The sequence below is a fragment of the Harpia harpyja genome, chromosome Z (assembly GCF_026419915.1).
Source record: "Harpia harpyja isolate bHarHar1 chromosome Z, bHarHar1 primary haplotype, whole genome shotgun sequence".
NCBI lineage: Eukaryota > Metazoa > Chordata > Aves > Accipitriformes > Accipitridae > Harpia > Harpia harpyja.
This window is the reverse complement of record NC_068969.1, coordinates 7,222,415-7,241,597: the sequence shown is the minus strand read 5'-3', so window position 1 is coordinate 7,241,597 and position 19,183 is coordinate 7,222,415. Positions and strand designations below refer to the sequence as shown.

The 19,183-nt window shown below is 37.9% G+C and overlaps 1 protein-coding gene across 17 annotated transcripts in view; it reads right to left on the bottom strand.

Annotated features, from left to right (window-relative positions):
- PBRM1 (polybromo 1) overlaps positions 1 to 19,183 on the bottom strand; it is a 69,457-nt gene that overhangs the window by 32,382 nt on the left and 17,892 nt on the right. For all 17 annotated transcript variants that reach the window (XM_052777415.1, XM_052777414.1, XM_052777408.1 and 14 more), the window contains 5 exons: positions 16,294 to 16,510; positions 6,215 to 6,356; positions 5,533 to 5,630; positions 2,156 to 2,432; positions 958 to 1,063 (listed from right to left, as the gene is read on the bottom strand). In XM_052777415.1, coding sequence (XP_052633375.1) covers positions 958 to 1,063; positions 2,156 to 2,432; positions 5,533 to 5,630; positions 6,215 to 6,356; positions 16,294 to 16,510 — 840 coding nt within the window. The remainder of the gene's footprint in view (positions 1 to 957; positions 1,064 to 2,155; positions 2,433 to 5,532; positions 5,631 to 6,214; positions 6,357 to 16,293; positions 16,511 to 19,183) is intronic.

The window sequence follows — 19,183 nt, the reverse complement described above, 5'->3', positions numbered from 1 at the left end:
AATTTGGTCTTACTAGCTCTACATGAATTTCTCTCTACAGCTGTTAAAAATCCAGTCATCACAGGGGTTTTGCTATCACTAAAATTAAGCATTCTAAATATTATCAGATTCCTTTATGACAGGTTTATGCCAAATTAGAGAGGATTATTACAGGTAAAATGTAAAATAAGGCCTCCCATGGGATTATCAATCAGATTAGCTTTTTGTTTAGTTCAGGATCTCTGTTACTGTACTGTATAGTCTCTGCCTGTGAATTCTCTACTACCTGTATGTTACCTAAGAGCTGCACATTTCTATTTTCAAGAGGGCTGTGTGCAGTTATTTTCTTTAAGCTTTTCTGTGCCATTTTATCCTTCTCAGTTTGCTAAGTTCTGAACACATATTAAGGGGACATAAGATTTGAGTAGTAGCAAATCTAGTTTGTAAGGGCAACAGCTCTAGAAACAGACATTGTTGGAAATTTTACTTCTGTGGTTTCATAGCTTTCAATAATTTTCCAAAAAAAGCTCACATTTCTTTTATCATTCTGTGGAAATCCCAGGCATTTGACTAGGGAAATTAAGAGCTTTACTCAGTTTGAGAAGCACCTTACTTGTAAGCAAACCCAGTAGCACACATGAATTGTGCTAATGAAGTGTTACTGAGCACATAATGCAACATCTAACATTTGGATAACGCCACATGACTAAATGCCAGTCATTCCAACCATTCCCACATTTTCTTTCTTCATTCTAAGTTACTTTTCTTAGAAAATGCTATATGCAACAACTAAATTCTATTATATGCACATATAAACACACCATTGATGTCATGATTTTGAAAACATAATTCTACTTTGCATGTCAGTGTAAATTTGCAGATCATGTCTTCTGTTCTAAAAGCAAGATCTTTTAATCTGTATTGTTGGGCTTTCATAAGCGTTGAAATGAGACATAGCAATGTACGACGTTGCCTTACTTAGTTTTAGTTTAGGGGATGCAACATCATCATCTTCAGCTAGAGGTCCCAGTTCTTTCCTTTTTTCTTTAAGGATCTTTTCCAGCATATGGGCATCATTGTACACCTATTAATCAGTAAAGTAATCAAAAAACAAAACAAAACAAGGTTTACTGTGCTTAGACTAGTTTAGAACTAGCCCCCTAGAAACATTTAAATGTTAGTTTGAAAAAGCTGAATGCAAAACCAAGTACTTGATTAAAAAGAAGGACTTGTTTCTCAAATGTACACCTTTAATAGACTTATACAGGTAAGCAGAACTGATGAACACCATCTAAATCAGGGAGATAAAACTTTGAATAAATTATCCAATTAAGCTGCATTTCTATTCCCAAGACTACAAAACAGCAAGGTGCAGTTGTCTTATCAACATCCTTATCAAACCATTCTGCTGAGCAATGAAAGATCTCTTGAACTATTGTGATTCCATCAAGGTACAAAGGACTTAAACAGTCCTCCTGGGTCTTCGAATCCAACCCCGGTGAACACAACTTCATCATAAAGTCCTGTACAGTAGCTGATCAAGTTCCTCAGAAATAGCTGGAGGTTTCTTACCACCACTCTGTTCCATGACATCGTGCTTGCTGGCTGAGAAACATCACAACATAGAAACAGCCTACCATATATTTGTAGATGAAAAGCATATTCTTTTCAGACTCCTTTTGCTAGGCTAAACAAGTCAGGTCTTCTAGTCTGATCTCCCACACTCTCCACTTCCATGAAAACAAAGCTGCTTTCTTTCCAACTAAGACATCCCTTCTTAGAGGTTCTGAGCTCCAGATCACATGCTGATGACCATTCACTGTGCAAATACCTTCACATGATTAAATGAGGATGAATAATGAGAATTTGATAACCAGCTTATTTTTTAAAAACATACTAGGAAACATTCAGCTGGCATTCTTTGTAGTGGAGTTTAGCTAACAGGAAATAAGTCTAACCTTCACAAACGAGTGTGTTGCATTTTATGTTCATACAACTATAGACGAAGACAGAATTTAAAACATCAGCAGAAAGAAAAAGTCATATTTCTATTTTAGTTCAATAAACAATTATCATAAGTAATGTGAGTAATAGTCAAAGCTAAAGCATCCTAACATAACTTACATGTCTGCAAAGAAGCAGAAAAGTAAGTGTGACTGCAGAATCAAAACAGTACCTGGGAACCTTCTTCATTATAATGCCTTGCATTTCGGAACATGAGCTTCATGTCTTCAATCATGGCTTCTTCCCCTACATACTTATCATTGCGGATGTTGTGTTCTATCATTTTCAAGTCCATTGGTTCCAAGATAATTTTATAATAGTCTGGATAGTCCTTTTTGGATGGCTTAACCATAAACAGATCACAGAGCCGTCTGCCTGTGCCTGGTTCTCGAGCTTCCAGAACTGCATTGTATAAGATCTTCATTCGTTGCTTTCGTATATTCTTTTTACTGTTAGGTTAAGGAAAAGAACAAAAAGGAAAAGAATAAACGTCAGGGTTTCTTCTCCCCACTTCCAATACTAATATCAAAATGACATTATCCTCTACCATGAAAAACAACCACAACCACCTAAAAACACACACGAGAAGTTCAACATTAAGACAGTGTACTAGAAACACAGGTCCACTTGCAAATAATGACAGCATTGTAACCAGCAGTCTGCTAAATAAACAGGAAACCAACTTTAAGATATGACTTTTCTCTCATTCACCTTGAAGTTTAAGTGTTCTACAGAATAAACCAAATAACTAGTTTTCAAGAGTGCAAAGGTCAAAAGGAGCTCTAAGCACTTTCCAGCTTCAGAGAAAACAGATCAGTCAAGACCTCAAGATCTAGTGCAAACAGTGAAACACCCCCCAGCCAGTATCTTCATGACTACCTCTGCTGAATACAGAATATCAAAGACTTGAGCTATTTATCTTGGAGTAATGCTGTACCTTCTTCAGTACCAGATACAAGAAAATAAGGACGTCAAGAATGTAGCAGAAAGAAGGGTCTGAATTGCTTAAATATGTGTCAACCACAGTCAAATAAAGTTACAAGTCAATAAAGCTCACCAAAACTGCAAACCCAGGTAGAAAATGGCTACATACATGCTATCACCACAAACTTTACAGTCATCCTATGTGTAGCTATTATGGTTATCTCAAGAAATCTGACACAACCAAGACACAGCTTATCAGGAAAACAGTTATACATGGCTCCCTGTATATATACTACAGGATCTATAAGCAAATCAGGTAAGGGAGAGGAAAGCTTTTGCTAATAATGTATAATCTCAGCTCAGATACTGTGGCACTCTTAGAAATGCACTCTCTACAAAGTCTTTTAAACCAGCTTCCAAATTGCAATCTCTGTAAGACTTATTCAAGTAGTTATAACTTTCACCATATTATCAGTAAAGGCAACAACAACAACAAAAACTATCTTCATTAGCAGAATATGCAAAACATCACTGTACAACTTGCTAGAAACCAAACTGCATCACAGATTTTCCATCATCTGGACCTTTTCCTCCTACATTTAAAATATACCTAATCCAGTATAGTCTCATGCCTCAGATACCTCGTGCTCCTTGGTGAGGTCAGCAAATTAAGTAATGAAAATTAATGTCAAAACATGTGAGAAAATTCAAAATGTATCTTCTATAGGTTAAAAACTTTTTTCTGCATTATCTTCACTGCTGGAAACCGTTAGTGGTTCATACTAGCAGATATGCAATGCCAGAACAGAGACATGCTTCTGAGTTCCACATTTTAACATGTTTCCAAGTTTCAACATTTAATTCAATGGAGGTAGGTAAAGCAAAACCAAAGCAGAAATAGTAAAAGGCCTGCCAATAAAGGGGGACATAAAAGGGGACATTCAAACGACTTTCTTCTGTGTCACTATTATTTTCACAATGGGATGAATGTTGCCTGGGTTATCAGTTTCCTTTTTCAGCAACATTTTGGAATTCCTCTCAGTGCTTCACTTCTGCTATCAGCAGCATTTACAGTCTTCTTTTACTTCCTATCATTCAGCAAGTGAAACTGATAACAAGTATTGAACTGACAACATCAAAAGCATTTTCAGGTTCTCTTCAGGCATGAGGAAAATAAAATAAGTTTGATTTCCCTTATCTGTGAACACAACTTTTTCTCTTTTACTGTTCTGAGATGACAAGGCCTGACAGATTTTTTCTTTTAAGCATTTCAGTATTCTCTTGCATAAGGTGATCAAAAACAACATAGGGTTAAATGACACTGATGACAGTTTGACTTACTTGATTAGGTTAGTACTTCTCTTTGAATCTGAAGATCACAAAACTAGCTATTTTTACAGTTTGTTCCTTCCAGATCTTCACTTGGTACTGTGGTCTCACCATTCAGTATGTTCTTCCTAGCACCCCTAGACTGTAGTACCTAAGTCCATGTTAACATTTTATCTCTGGGGATAGTTTGAGTACACATTGTTGCACTTACTTGATTGCTCTTAAGTGAATCTTTGCTGATGCTCTATTTCATTCCCTTCCTCCCCCCAACAACTGCTGTTACTTTGACAAAAAAAGAACTAAAAATACAGGAAGCTGAAGGTCATAGGCAACACCAAAGAAAGATGCTGAATTACAGTTTTACACTGGCAGTTGCTACTATTGCAATAATATTATCAGAAGTCGGAACTTATTTCAAATGATACCATGAGGCAGACTAGAGAAACTATCCCTTGTTGGAGTGAAACGCATCACTAGTATTAATTACTAGTATTAATTACTCAACAGCTATCATTGTTACAGAATACTTTCCATAAATCATTATTATTGCTCACTAAAAGAGTATATTTTAAGTAATTGTGAATTTTGTTTACATTACAGTATCCAGAATAATCAACCTATTATACTCATTATACAAATTATACAGTTTATCTATTTGTCAAATATCCTCTTCAGCCCAGCCACTGACAGGTAGGTAACCAAAGAGTGCAAATTCAGAAGGGAGAGAGAAGCAATCCTCTAACATTAATGATGAAAACTTCTCAAGCAGAGTTCATGTCATGGAAAATGAAAATGTTTATGCCAGGAGACTTCACCAAATAAAAATAATTGTACAGTAATACTATAAACTTTCAAAAAATTTATTCAGCTATAGTGTTAACTTTAATTACATTCTGAAATTGCTATCCAAACTACATAAATAGTCATATACTGGAGAAGTAGTAGAAAAGAAGCACTAATTGCTAACAACCTGTGAAGATAGTCCACACACTAGGCTAAAAAAAATAAAACACAAATAAAAATCCTGAAATCCACTGACAAAATTACCTAATTCAGTGCAACTACAGTGTCCACGCCACTTACTGAAGTTATGTTGACAACTGCCAACTAATAGGCCAAAAAAGGAAAATAAAGTCAGCAAATAGTTTTGAATTAATTAGAATGAACACTTCATGAGGTTAAGTTTCAGAATTACAAATCCTTACACAAATGGCTAAAAACCATGGCTTAATATTCTCTTTAGCAAATAAAAGATGTAGCACTGTCATGGTCTGCAGGAGCTACAGAAGTGCATACCTTTTCCTTTTTGAACTTCCGGTATCAGATGTAGCAGAAGAAATCATACTGTCCCCATCCTCAATGTCATCTCTCCTAGCAAGCTCCTTCTTCTTTGCCTGTAAAAAGAACAAATCCCTGAAGCCAAACTCACTGCTGGACATTTTCAGAACAGTATTAAACATCAGAACAGATCAGATGCAGAAAGAAAGATACAGCTATGGGTTTTGAGACTAAACCACCACCAAAACATTCCCAGTGATTTCTTTAATATAAGTTGGCTGACATAAAATAGCAGTATAATTATTTTTAACTGTCAGAAGAATTTTTGAGGAACCAATTTGAAAACAATGCCATTTCAGACTGCAGCACTTAGCTAGAATACTTCATGAAATCTGAAGTGTTTTAGCATCCTCCAGTTACCTGCAAACCCTAAAAAAACCCCGCATCATCAGTTTTCTCACAACTTAATTGGGTTAAGAGTCATAGTAAGGAATAAAAGTGACCAAAAGAAATCACAGAAGGCAGCAGGTGCGCTGAAGAAAAATCACCCTACGATGCTCTTCATTCCCATACTTCCCTCTAAGCAAGAAAATACTACTGCAAATACAGGTCTAGTTAAAAATTATTTTGGAAGAATATTCATTGGGGAAATAAATTCACATGTGAAGTTATATCCTTTTGATTGTTCTACTCCACATACCTGCATAACCTGCTGCATTTTCAGTACTCTTTTATAGATGGCAGAATTGGGAACATTGTAGCGCTTGGCATTTTCAAACATCAAGTTCAGATCAGCCTCCAACTGATCTAAAGTTTCATATTCATGGTTCTTCAGTTTTGTTCTGCAAAAGAGAAATACCAATTAGATATTTCACAAGTTACACATTGCAAAACAGTTCTTTAACATCTTCATTTTCATGATAAATCAATATCCAAAGTGCTCTAATTACAGGAACGTGTCTTCTTTTTCTGATGCTGCAGTAACATCTTCCAATTGTAACTATATTAGGGAAACATATCTCCTCTTAAAGAATGATTTAAATAATTCCAAAAGCTTCCCTCTTGAAAGTTGTGCAGACTGAAGTCCTGTTTTCATACTCAGACAAGATGTGGTACAGATGAGGCAGAAGCACAACCTGCTGAGACTACTCCATTACACCTCAGCTGTGACCTGTAGGTCCTGGGTATGATGTCAACGCGACAGGTTAGCTCCGCACAGCCATGACTTCCCTACACATCAATTCCACTCATCTTGAGAACCAAAAGTGTGCAACACCTCTCATGTTAACCCCCTCCAATTTTCGCCTTCTCTTAAAACCACCCGGCTGTTGATTGGTGCTACCTACAAAGTGCACTTCACGTGAAAACAGTTAGAAGAGGACTAACAACAAAGAAGTCATTTTTCATATGCTAAACAGATGAATCAGTGCACTAAGTCTGCCAATAACTGAATGTGTTTTCTCATATTTCCTTGCACAAGTGGTAAAAGTTCTAGCCAACTTTTTTAAACCTTCCAACACCTCATTAAACACAACAGAATATAGTAATCTGCAACAACACAAAAACCAAACCCTATCACAACTGCAAAACACAGTCATCCTCCTTCACATCTCCTTCCTCGCCCGCTTGCTTGTCACAACCACCCGTTATGTACCACCTTTAAACCTAGTCTGGTTCCCACAGTACCTAGCTGAACGCAAACCTGCCTGATGGAACATAAGCACTACCACAAAATAAATTTAATACAGTATCTTTTAGTCCTAAACCTTACCTGCCAATGTGACCTTACAGCTGAACCAGTGAACAAAGAGTAACAATGTTCAACTTGTGTTAAACAGACTCTTCACTGGTCACCAAGGATGGGGAAGTCAAAGCTGGATTAAACACGGCACGGAGTTGAAACTGCTATAAAAACTACTGAGAAGCGCACATGTGTCTATAAAGCTGTCATGATGGAAATACATTTTGCAGGAAACATCCAACTAACTGCACATTGCCAGGATGGCAGCTGCATGCGCCTTACTGAAATGTAGCGTATTTCTTTTTCATTTCTTTCAGATCTGAAGAACTAATATGTCCTCAATGACTACGAGAAAAGCGAAAAACAACTTTGGACGAATATCCTAAATGTAAGATGCGGAGAAAATTACTTGTTGCCATTCTCATTTAAAATGAACCATTTTAGGTTCATGTACCTTTTTTAAGACTTCAAGACATCAGTATCTTGCAAACCTTTATGCATTATTTTTTTATATTATTTTTAATGTTTCCAACTGAAGCAACAGATAATCAAAAAGTTTTCTTGTCAGCTTCACTCACTCTACAAATCCAAAAAAAGGAGAGTTACCATGTTGCGGTTTAAGCCTAGCCAGCAACAAAGCACCATGAGGCTGCTCGCTCGCTCCCCATCACCCCGTGGTGGGATGGGGAGAAGAAAATATAAAGAAAAGCTTGTGGGTTGAGACATGGACAGGGAAGGATCACTCACCAATTATGCTCATGGGCAAAAAACAGACTCAACTTGGGGAAGAAACAAAATCAATTTAATTTACTACCAATCAAATCATAACAAGGATACTGAGAAGTAAAACCAAACCTTAGGACACCTTCCCCCCACCCCTCCCTCCTTCCCACCTCAACTCCACTCCTGGTTCTCTCTCCCTCCTCCCCGCAGTGGTGCAGGGGAACAGGGGATGGGGTTATGGTCAGCTCGACACACATTATCTCTGCCGCTCCTTCCTCCTCAGGGGCAGGACTCCTCACCCATCCCCTGCTCCAGCGTGGGGTCCCTCCCGCGGGAGACAGCCCTTCACGAACTTCTCCGACGTGAGTCCTTTCCGCGGGCTGGAGTTCCTCACAAACTTCCCTGGCGTGGGTCCTTTCCGCGGGCCGACCTTCAGTCACACACTGCTCCAGCGCGGGCTTTCCCACGGAGTCACGGCCATCTTCGGGGGCCTCCGCTCCCCCGCTCCCCTCCATGGGCTGGGGGGGACAGCCTGCCGCCTCCCCACGGGCTGCGGGGGCATCCACCTCCTCAGGCACCCCTCCTCCCCGTCCTTCTTCGCTGACCTCGGTACCTGCAGAGGGGTTCCTCTCACATTCCAATCCCACTACCCACTGGGGGCTCCCCTTCTGAAATCTGTTCTCCCAGAGGCGCTACCACCGTCGCCGATTGGGTCGGCCTGGGCCAGAGACGGGTCCGACTTGGAGCCGGGGGAGCTTCTGGCAGCTTCTCACAGGAGCCACCCCTGTAACCCCTCCCTGCTACCAAAACACCGCCACACAAACCCAAAACATACCAATATAGTTTTAATTAGATTAGTAAAAAATACAAATAATAATAATAAAAAACCAAACAAACACACATACCCCCAAAAGCAAAAGAGTTTGGGTACCAGTTAAATTGCCATGAAGAAAAGGCAAAGTCAGTCTCCCATTTCTACCTTGTAAAACTCCAGCAACAATTATTTGCATATGTTAAGGAATATGTGACTGGTATTAAAAAAGTCAAAAACAAAATAAAAAGCCCATTAAATTCAGGATTATTTTGCCCTAAACCACTAGCGTATGATGCATAGGCTCATAAATACTGAGGATGTAAACACTGAGTCTATTTCATGCTCTTGCCACTGTCTGGTACCAAACACTACAGGCCACCTTACACCTTCTGCAGCTAATTTGAACACTCTCTGTTACAGAAAGCAAAATCTACAGAATAAAATGTATGTAATTAATTCTTGTAGTCCAACAAGCAATTACAGGACTTCAGCACATAAACACTTGTTGGTGCTACAGAAGCTAACACATCATTAAGAGAATACTCAAGAAAACATGGAATAGAAAGGCTTAAAAACCTTGCATCAAAACCCCCAACTAATAAGCTCATAATTATCAAAAACATCAAAAGTGAGTTTTAATTTTTTCAAAACATAATTCTTTAAGAACAGTCCAATTTGTCAAGGCACATAGGGTAATTAAGTATGTAAACAAGCAGTAATTTCCTTGTTTAATGATGTTATTACAGATGTTTATAAAATAGACTCAAACTTTCAAAGGATTAATGGAAAACAAAAATATGTCTAAAGGCAATTCTGCATCTTAGAAAAAGGTACCCAAGTCAGCTAAACTACTTTAGAAATTAAGAACATTTTAAAAAAATTAATAAAGAAAAAAAGCAGCAAATCCTGTGCAGAAATCAATTAAGGAGCAGCACTGGGAGAAATGCTGACCCAACAGATTTTTTTTCTCCCCTTGGATGTAGACAGTATCAGCATAATTTGTTTCCGAGTGGAAACACAGAGTGACAATTTTGCAGAATTAGGCTCTAACTAAGAATCTAATAAAGTGAAGACTACCAAACTGCCTTAGATTTGAGTATTAAATACTTAAGATAAATGTCTAAAATGTCTCAATGCTTTTTACTGATAAAGGCAACTGCTGGAGGACAAGGAATTATGCTTCAGAAATCATAACAACCAAGCTGGGATAAAGTCCTCTCAAGATCTACTCTGCAGTTCATCCTTTTGCAAGTAAGCAAGTCTGTATGCAACATTCCTGCTTTTCAACTCCTGGCTCAAATTTTGTTTAAATATTAGTAGCATGTATTTTATAAACATTCTTGTGCAACTCTGGCATGGTTGCCTTCTTCCAGAGAACTAAAACAAGTTTTAAGAAAGTGGACAGCAGGAAGAATAAAAACTGTAAAAGTTTCTAGTCTTCCAATTAATTTACTACATTAGAATTACAGAATTGCAAGTTCACATTTTGATTGCTGTTGCATGAGGTCTGGATTCAGCTTTCTGAAAGAGTAACCTAAAGGACTACCTCTTAATTGAAGTACCACTTCTTCAGTTCAGATTGTTTCTACCTACTACCACTTGGTACTACTCCTCTTTATTTGGAGTTGTTCTGTACCCAACTTAAAGCTGCTGTGAAAGAATCACTGAAGGTCTAGGATTACACTGACTTAAAAACTCAGCATCAATGACCATCCTCCTGAGATTAAAGCCAATAGACAACTCTATATCCTTATCACCTGTAAGTCCAGAATCTATGAAGTAACACTGTCAGCATGATACTATAAATCAGATTTACTGATTAGTAACATATCCTGATCAATCAAATTCTCTATGTTTAGGTGCCAGTTTTATCAAACCGAGGAAAGGCGGAATTTGCCATATCCTTTGAAGCAGAACAAATTCAAAGCAAGCTGCAGGCAGAACAAGCAAGGCAACAGTGTTTCCTAGGGAATATATCCTGCCTGCAACAATTTTCTTTTTACAAAAAGAGAATTCTAAATCGGTCCTGTACGATTTCACGATATGATAAAAGAAACTGGTGACTCTTCATATCAGCATATCCCAAGCCACTTGAAACTAACAAGCCTGGGATTTGGTTTACCTCTCCTCCCAGAGGTGGAGAGGTAGCTCATGCAGACCCCAGAACACCACTATCACACGCTTCATCTAAAAATATACCACTTACTCCACATAGTCTTGGTATCCCACACTAGATTCATCTGTATGTATTTAGGCAGTGACCTATGCATATTACAATGCAGCAGTCTAACCCTCAAGCAGCAAAAAGCAGAAAAAACATAAGAAGTTGCCATTAGTCTTAGAAATACCATTCTATGTGCACTGATTCTCTGCTCTCTCATGACCCTGTAGAAACAAAATCTTAAGCTGATGGAGAAGGTGAGGACCTTGACAGTAGCTCACATGTGAAGAAAAGCAGCTTATATCTTACTCCTTTAACTCTTAACCTAGAGCCAGAAGAGGAAGAGGAAACATTGTCTTAAAAAGGAAGGATGAGCTATCATTCAAATTACCTTACCAGGAAATAAAATCTTGCTTCTATCAGCATTTGTTTATCCATACCAAATAATTAAGGTGCAGGCTATCTGACTTTAAGCAAACAACCTAGATTCACAGTTGTATTCATGAAAGGCCTGACAACAGAAGTAAAAATAAAGACTTAGCCCATATGGTTTGGAAAGATAGACGACTTCCAACCACACATATGAAGAATGAAAAAAATGCATCGGCACAAAAGCAATCCTGTTCTAGTCTGCAAATAACCTCCTACCTTACCATCCTCTTTAATGCACTTGCTGTCAGCAAACAATAGGATGACTAAGAAAGTTATTCACAGAAGTACTTTGAACAGATTTAATTATACTCAAACTCAGCAGAACTCAAGTATTGTGCCTTTTCTGGATTTAGAGTATGAAATGCAGCTTCACAATAAATTTTTAAAAAGCCATCTTTCCAATCTTGGAAGGAGAGAATTTTATAAACATCAGTTTATTTTGCAAAGCTAGGCTAAAACCAACCAAATCCATGGCTCTACAGAAAGTCACTGCTAGCATAATACAAACTAAACTTATACACTAGAAACCAAGAGAAATTTCTGTGAAACAATTGACAGTGATACAATTGTATCTGAAAGCATGAGTAAAACTTGGAAGAATATCCTTTTAAACATAATGACCTTTGCAAAATGAGGAAAAAAGTAGTTTAAAAGGCAGGCTACAGTTTCATAAGGCCACTAAACCCAAAACAACACTGGCATGACATTTAATTTGGTCAAAATTAGAATAGTAATTAAAAAAACATACAGTAAGCTGGCACTCAACTCCCTAAAAGGTCTACTGGAAACTCATCAGCCCTTCCAGGTGGAATATCTGAAAGAACTGAAGATGAGAGATACTCTCTCCATATGATCAAAAGATCCATCTTATTAGACATATGCTATGCCTAAAAAATTCCTAGAAAACAAATTCAAACACATGGCTAAAAGCAGTTACCATGTAACTTCTTTTACTCAGAAATTGTGAAGTGCTAGTCCTGCCTCTTTAGGAAAAAAAGCAGTAACAATGAATGCATACAATCAAGAAAGGCATTTGACAAATGTCCTGTTGAGGAATGACAGTCGTCGTCTTACAAAGTATGTTGGGAACCTTGTTTACTTGAACCTGTGATTTTATAAAGGCCTTACGTACAATATGCACAGAAAATACTTGCTAAGGTAGGAAAATCGGTTACACAGAAGATTTTTAAAATGTAGAATATTCAACAAATATTAAATTATATTAAGTGAAAAAAGGAATGAAAGAACGGCTAAATCTCAGATGAAGTGAAAATTTACGAGGTATTCTAAGTATTACAGAGACATCATTTTCTCTGTAGAGAATATTTTCCCATTTGGCTCATTCATAAATGAAGCAAACTGAAACACTGTGTCATATTATTTTTCCAAAGTCAATGTAATAATAAAATCTTAATGTAAATTTTAATTTTATTTAAATTAAGAACTTAATTTGTAATGGGCTTAAGCTCTGTTATTTAAAAAAAGAAAAAATATGTCTATAAACCATTCAGGCTTTAACCCAGACAGAAGTCTCCATTACTTCAAGATAAGTTCCACTCCTTTATTTGCCATATTACTAGATGCGGTTAAATTATAAGGCAAAATATGCTTGACCAGATGAGCTTATTTACTAAAAGTTCAACTCTGATAATTAATCCAAAGGCAACAAGAGCCACTACAAATCTCACAGTTTCAGGAGAATCTCAGTACATCCCAGTGCAGTGAAATGTAATGTTTAGATTCCTGTGCTGCAGACCATTGTCCAAAAGGATGCACGTTCATAACAAAAATGCATTTCAAATCCCCAAATAGTAGACATCACACAAAACCAACTGTGTTTTACACTAGATCCATGCACTTTTTTAAACTTCAACTATAACCCCAGCTTCCTGGAGTGCAAGACACCAGGGCGTGCCAAAGAAGATACAGATTTCAGCGCTTGTGCACCCACACCACTCTCACCTGTGTTTTAGGAGAGAACTGCTGCCAGGGAATTCCCTGAAGCGCTTCCCTCCTCTGGTGTAGGAAAGCCTGGCCCACTTTCCTTAGGGATCATACTTACTAATGCTGTAAAATTTAATAAGGAACAGAGTTCTTGTAAGCATGCCAGGATTTAGCACTTACGTACCACGTAACTGAACACATTCTCCAGCATTATTTCCTGACTATTCCTCCAGTCACTTATAATTACAGAATGACTTCTTACCAGCTACGTTAAGTTTGCAAAATAACCTCCACACCATGCACTTTTATCACACCTGAAAGTCACAGCCTTCACAGTGTCATGCCTTTCTTTTTAAATAGGATTTTCTTGTTCTACAGCGCTGAGTTTTGTCCTGTTTGAGGCACGGAGTCTCATCAGTATGTGTATGAACACCTGGTGGGAGGGAATGAAGAGGGAGCCAGACTCATCTCACCTGTGCCTACTGACAGGGCGAGATGTAACAGGAACAATTGAAACACATGAAATTTCATCTGAACACAAGAAAAAGAAGAAAAAAACAAAACTCTCTTTAGTTTTTATTGTGAGGGTGGTCAAACACTGGCACTGGTTGCCCAGGGAGGTTGTGGAGTCTCGATCTGTGGAGATACTCAAAACCTGACTGGATATAGCTCTGGGCAATTGGCTCTGGGTGACCCTGCTACAGCCAGGCATTGGACCAGATGATCTCCCTTCCAACCTCAGCTCTTCTGTGATGCTGGAAAAAGCAAGTCTGAGGAAACTAGCAGAAAACTAAAACCTAAAACTAAATGTGGGGATTACCTCCCACATCCAGGAACGGCTCGGGATCAGCACTCAGCTCAAATGACTGAGGTTTATAATGTTCATAAAGTGATTGAGAGGCTGGGATAGGTATAATGTACATCCCATTAAAACAAAACATACCCATATTCTCCCCCTAGAAATCATATATTATTTTGTAAGGCTTTTCCTGCATTTAATACACACAAACTCCTGAAATACATGACCAGCTATAAAATTTGCAACGGCCACACATTTCACAGTTCATTCTGGCAGGATAGCCTAGGTAGCCAGATGCCAAAGCAAAACAGATATGAGACAGGAATGCCAGACTTCACTCCAACACCTTCAACTTTACCAGGACAATTAACTTTTCTGTCCCCATCTGTGAACAGAAGACATGTTCTTTGTATGTACATCCCAAAAAACCCCCCAAAATACAAAACACAAAAAAGCCCACCACCACCACCAAAAGAACCCGCCACAAAAAACCTCCACCCCTAATGAGTGGCAGTTTTGAATACCTAAAGACATATTTGCAGTATCAGTAAAACCATGCTAGCTTCAGTTTTCCCTAAAGCACATCAATTAAGTACACATACGCATGACTTCAAGGCTTTTTAGGTATAGTAAAAAAGTGATGATTATGTGCTAATTTAAGGAACAGTTGAATTTCAGAATTTGCTAAAAGAAGTTGGACTATTATAAATACGTACTTTAACTTGCAAGCTACAAACACTATTTTTAAAAAGACTGTCCCTTTTTATTTTCTAAGCTCACAGGCAATAAGATAAGTAATTTTTTTCTACAGCTCTTCATATATTGGCATGGAATTTCTGTACTGCTCACATAGCCAGATGCAACCTGCTTAAACTGTAAGGAAAGCAGAAACACAGCTGCCTCCCTATGGCAAATTATTTGTCCTATAACTGATATCAAGTATATTTTTAATGGAACGTCTCTCCCATTTAAATCCATTTATACATAATTTGAGCCGATACTCTTTGGTACATTCAGACAAAAAGCTTCCTGACAACTGTCAATGATTTTTCTCAATTTCACTTTTTTTTTTCCCATCAAGTACATTTTGTGCTTCATTCAAGACAAGACACTTTCTTTGCCAAGCCAACAGCTGTACTATGAAATAAGAAAAAATGCTTTAAAGTCACTGATGGATAGATAACCAGTGTGGGAGCTCCATCCTTGCTCGCCAGCACATGCAAAACACCCTCTGACAGGTTATGATGGGGGGGGGAACCAAACCAAAAAAACAGCTTTGTTACCTTGTCTAGCAGATCATATTATCAAATATTACGGTATAACTAAAATTAACAGATCTATGTATTAGAGTGGATTACAAACCCATGAAGAGTGTTAGGGTCCAGTCCTCACTCACTAAAGCTGGAGGACCAGCACTCCTGCAGTGTAGCTCAGGCAGGGACTGGAGCCCCAGTGGCCACTGGGTGGGAGGCCAGGGCCACCCAAGGCTGGTCAGTGCCATTAAGGTCTATTAATGCACTCAGGACCCTGACACATATTCATCATATTAGCTTATCTTGGACCACTAAAGAAAGATATGGCTCACTTCTTTTCACTCAGGTTTTTAATCTGACAACTGTGCTCTGGCAGTTGATGAACACTTCATGGCTCACAGATTTATAAATGGTGTACTGCTTACTTCAGTCCAGACTAGCTACATCATGAATGCAAATAATTATTCTCCACAGTTATACTGTGACCTAGACAAAAGAAATGTAATTGCAACTACTTTTCTACAATTGACATTGCTGAAGACTATTAACTTAAAAAAACATGGCAGTAAGAGGTAACCAAGCCATCAGGGTCAAGGAAAGAGAATAATGGGGGGTTCTGCAGAAGCTTTCATCTCTGCTGCCCACCTAGCCTTCAGAATTATTGATATGGCAACCTTTCAGGCACATTACAAATGAAACGCCATGGAAAATAAACCCAATGGCAGCCATCTGTAAAAGATGATCAAAAGACTGATGCAGACTGACTTGAACCAAGAAGCAACCAAATGTAGAGGAACGATGGTATACACTGCATTAGGTATCAACAACTTGACCACCAGGTAGGAGTCTGGAAATAAAAGAAACCCTTGAATAGTTTCCCACCAGGTAACAGTTTGCATTCTGTTTTCTTACCTGATCTGCTGCAATGAAATAGGTGCTTTAATTTGCTGATAATAATCAGGATACTTTTTCTTGGAGGGCAAGTGGAAAAAGGGTTCAGATATGAGCTGGCCCTGATTATTTCGGCAACTTCTAACTGTGTCATAAAGCTGATAAAGAGGATTAGAAGTGTCCATGAAGGAAGTAATGCTCTCGGCTTCAGATTCTCCCTCTTCGTAACGAGCAGCAGCTGAACAGAGAGAAAGGAAAAACAGGAAAATCAGCAGGACAACTCAGAGTGGGTTTTTTGGCTGACTTTTCATGTGGATAAAGATCTAAACCAGAAGAAAAGCCAGTCCCTCAATCAAGGGTGCTCAGCCACTCTCTGGCAGTCAGATTCATACCTCAGAAAAGGACATCACAAATATATCTTACCAGCCTCAAGCTAACAAAAAAAAAAAAGCACTTTACCTAGGTATTGCAATCTCTCTTATCAGATTGAGACTTCAGTTCTGTCACTGGTAATACACCCTTGCCACCTACAAGTGCTGAGAAGTGTTCATATATGAGACTACATAACAGGACTATTCAGCCACACACTACCTATACAACAGCTACGTCCTTATTTACCCATCAAACCATTAATACTAGTATTTGTGCCAAATACATTTGTACATTGAACTACTGCCACTCTGCTACCTGACAAGAGCTCACTACAAGAATACAAACTGACAAACTATGTCTGGAATTTTCAAAGGTGCCTAGCCAGTTGAGCAAAATGGCCAAATTAAAAATGAATTTTTGCACATATATTGAAAAGGTGACTTCGAAACTTCTATAACCCTTTAGACCATATTAATCACAGCTCAATCAAAAAATTGTGAAGTTTAGCAGAAAAAACTGACACTAAAGCCTGAAGGTACACTTCTAATATATGCAGCAAAATGAAGGAGAAATAAATATTTTAGAATTATTAAATAATTAGCATAAACATTTCATAATAAAGTATTTACAAATTTTATAGTCAACTCTTCTAGTTATCTATATGAAGCATGTGTTATGCTTCATGATTAGGATGAATGAAAGAAATGCTATGAAGAACTAACACTGCAGATAAAATTGGAAGAAACATTACATAAGCAACAGAAACACAACAGGAATGAAAATACACTGGTAGTGGAAATATAGGATGGGAAGCAATAAACGGCCAACCCTTGCATGCTTCTCACTAACACAAATGGTGTCATTTGTACCTTGCAAAAAGGCATAACACAAAATCTACGTGGTTTTGCACATATTAGAGTTAAATTATTCACCCTTTTTCCCCCTCTCATGAGTTAAAGTTTGAAGGAAAGCTTGGCAGACAACACACTGGGTAATTCAGTTACACAAAAGACAGTTCTCTAACGCTCACGCCAAGTTTCCAGCTGGCATTTTCATTATTGCTCAGTGGAGGCTGGCAATGTTTCAAGCTTTCTATCCAAGTTCAGTAAAAGACATATTGAAATGATGACAAAGACAGGGGACACTGACTGCATAACATAGTACTATCATTTTTCCTCTGCAGTCTGACATTGCAGATCTATGTGAGTGTATGACGTATGGGTCCTACCAGACAAGTTAGATGCAAGCTAAAACACAAGCAGACCTCAGTAGACATGCAAACACATAATGAAGATGTTCATTACTGATTCAGGGAGGACACTCAAAATTATCCTAATTACGTATCTGAATGCCAATCAGCATCACTTAATGGTGTAGCATCTACTACACAGTAGCCAGCAAAGCAGGAGCTGGACAGAATAACTCGGGTAGAAACAAAAGATTGGAGGTAGCACTATGTTTTCCTGTACCTAACATATCAACCTGAACATGGAGATAAATGCTAACAGCTAAGAGAATGCCATCAGGTAAAGTAAGTTTCCAAAATAGATTATGCAGCAAAATATTGTCTTTGGTTTTGTTTACTCAAACAGTTCAGTTCTGAGTGCTCCATCAAAAAGTAAGAAACAAAACAGAAAAAGCAGAACTTGTTTCTACGAAAGAGAAAAAATAAGAAACTAGTCAAGTATATTGCTATTCTCTGACACATGGCAGCCAGCAACAAAGCAGTTCAATACCCTAAATGAGAAATGTACTTCCTTTGTATTAAAAGTAGAACACTACTTTAGGGAGAAGGCACTCCCTAAAATAAAAATCTCAGTAAATTAAACAGGAACTAAAAGGAAAGTGTTTATATAATATTGTAATACAGCTATAAACATTTCATTCTGATGTGTATATGTTCTTTAAAAGCGATGTGTCAAACATATATTCTCACATATTCAGAAAATGATAGTGTTCTGCCAATATGAAAACTGTTCTCTTAAGAACTGAAGAATGTATTATTCACATCAGAAGACAGAAAAATCCATATTTTGCTATGGAACAAACAATCTAATGCAAGACTGTAGATTCTTTAATATGCAGTAGCACCAGGTCCCATATCCCCACCAAGCACACGCTGGCAGTGGAGAGTAACAGTCAGTTATTCCCCTTTCATGCAGCTGTTACCACAACTACAGTTAGCAGATACAGGAAAAAAAACCCGCAGTACACCATAACCACAAAATATATGCCATTCAACAATCCCAAACAAAATGTATTTCCTGCTGTTCATTCCATACCACAGTGACTGCTTGCTAATGAAGGGACAGCTTCATAATGGAGTGATGTTAAATTAACTTCACTGCAAAAGGAGGAAGCCGTCTAATTTACAATGTGAACTGAGCTGTATTATCAGATATAAAACACATATATCATATACATGTACTCTTACTTAGTGATGAGGCAGAAAAAGAGCAGAGAGGAGAGCATTTGAATGTATATGAAAGAAAATTAGTCATTACTCATAAGTGATTTGCTTTAGATACTGTCTCCTTTG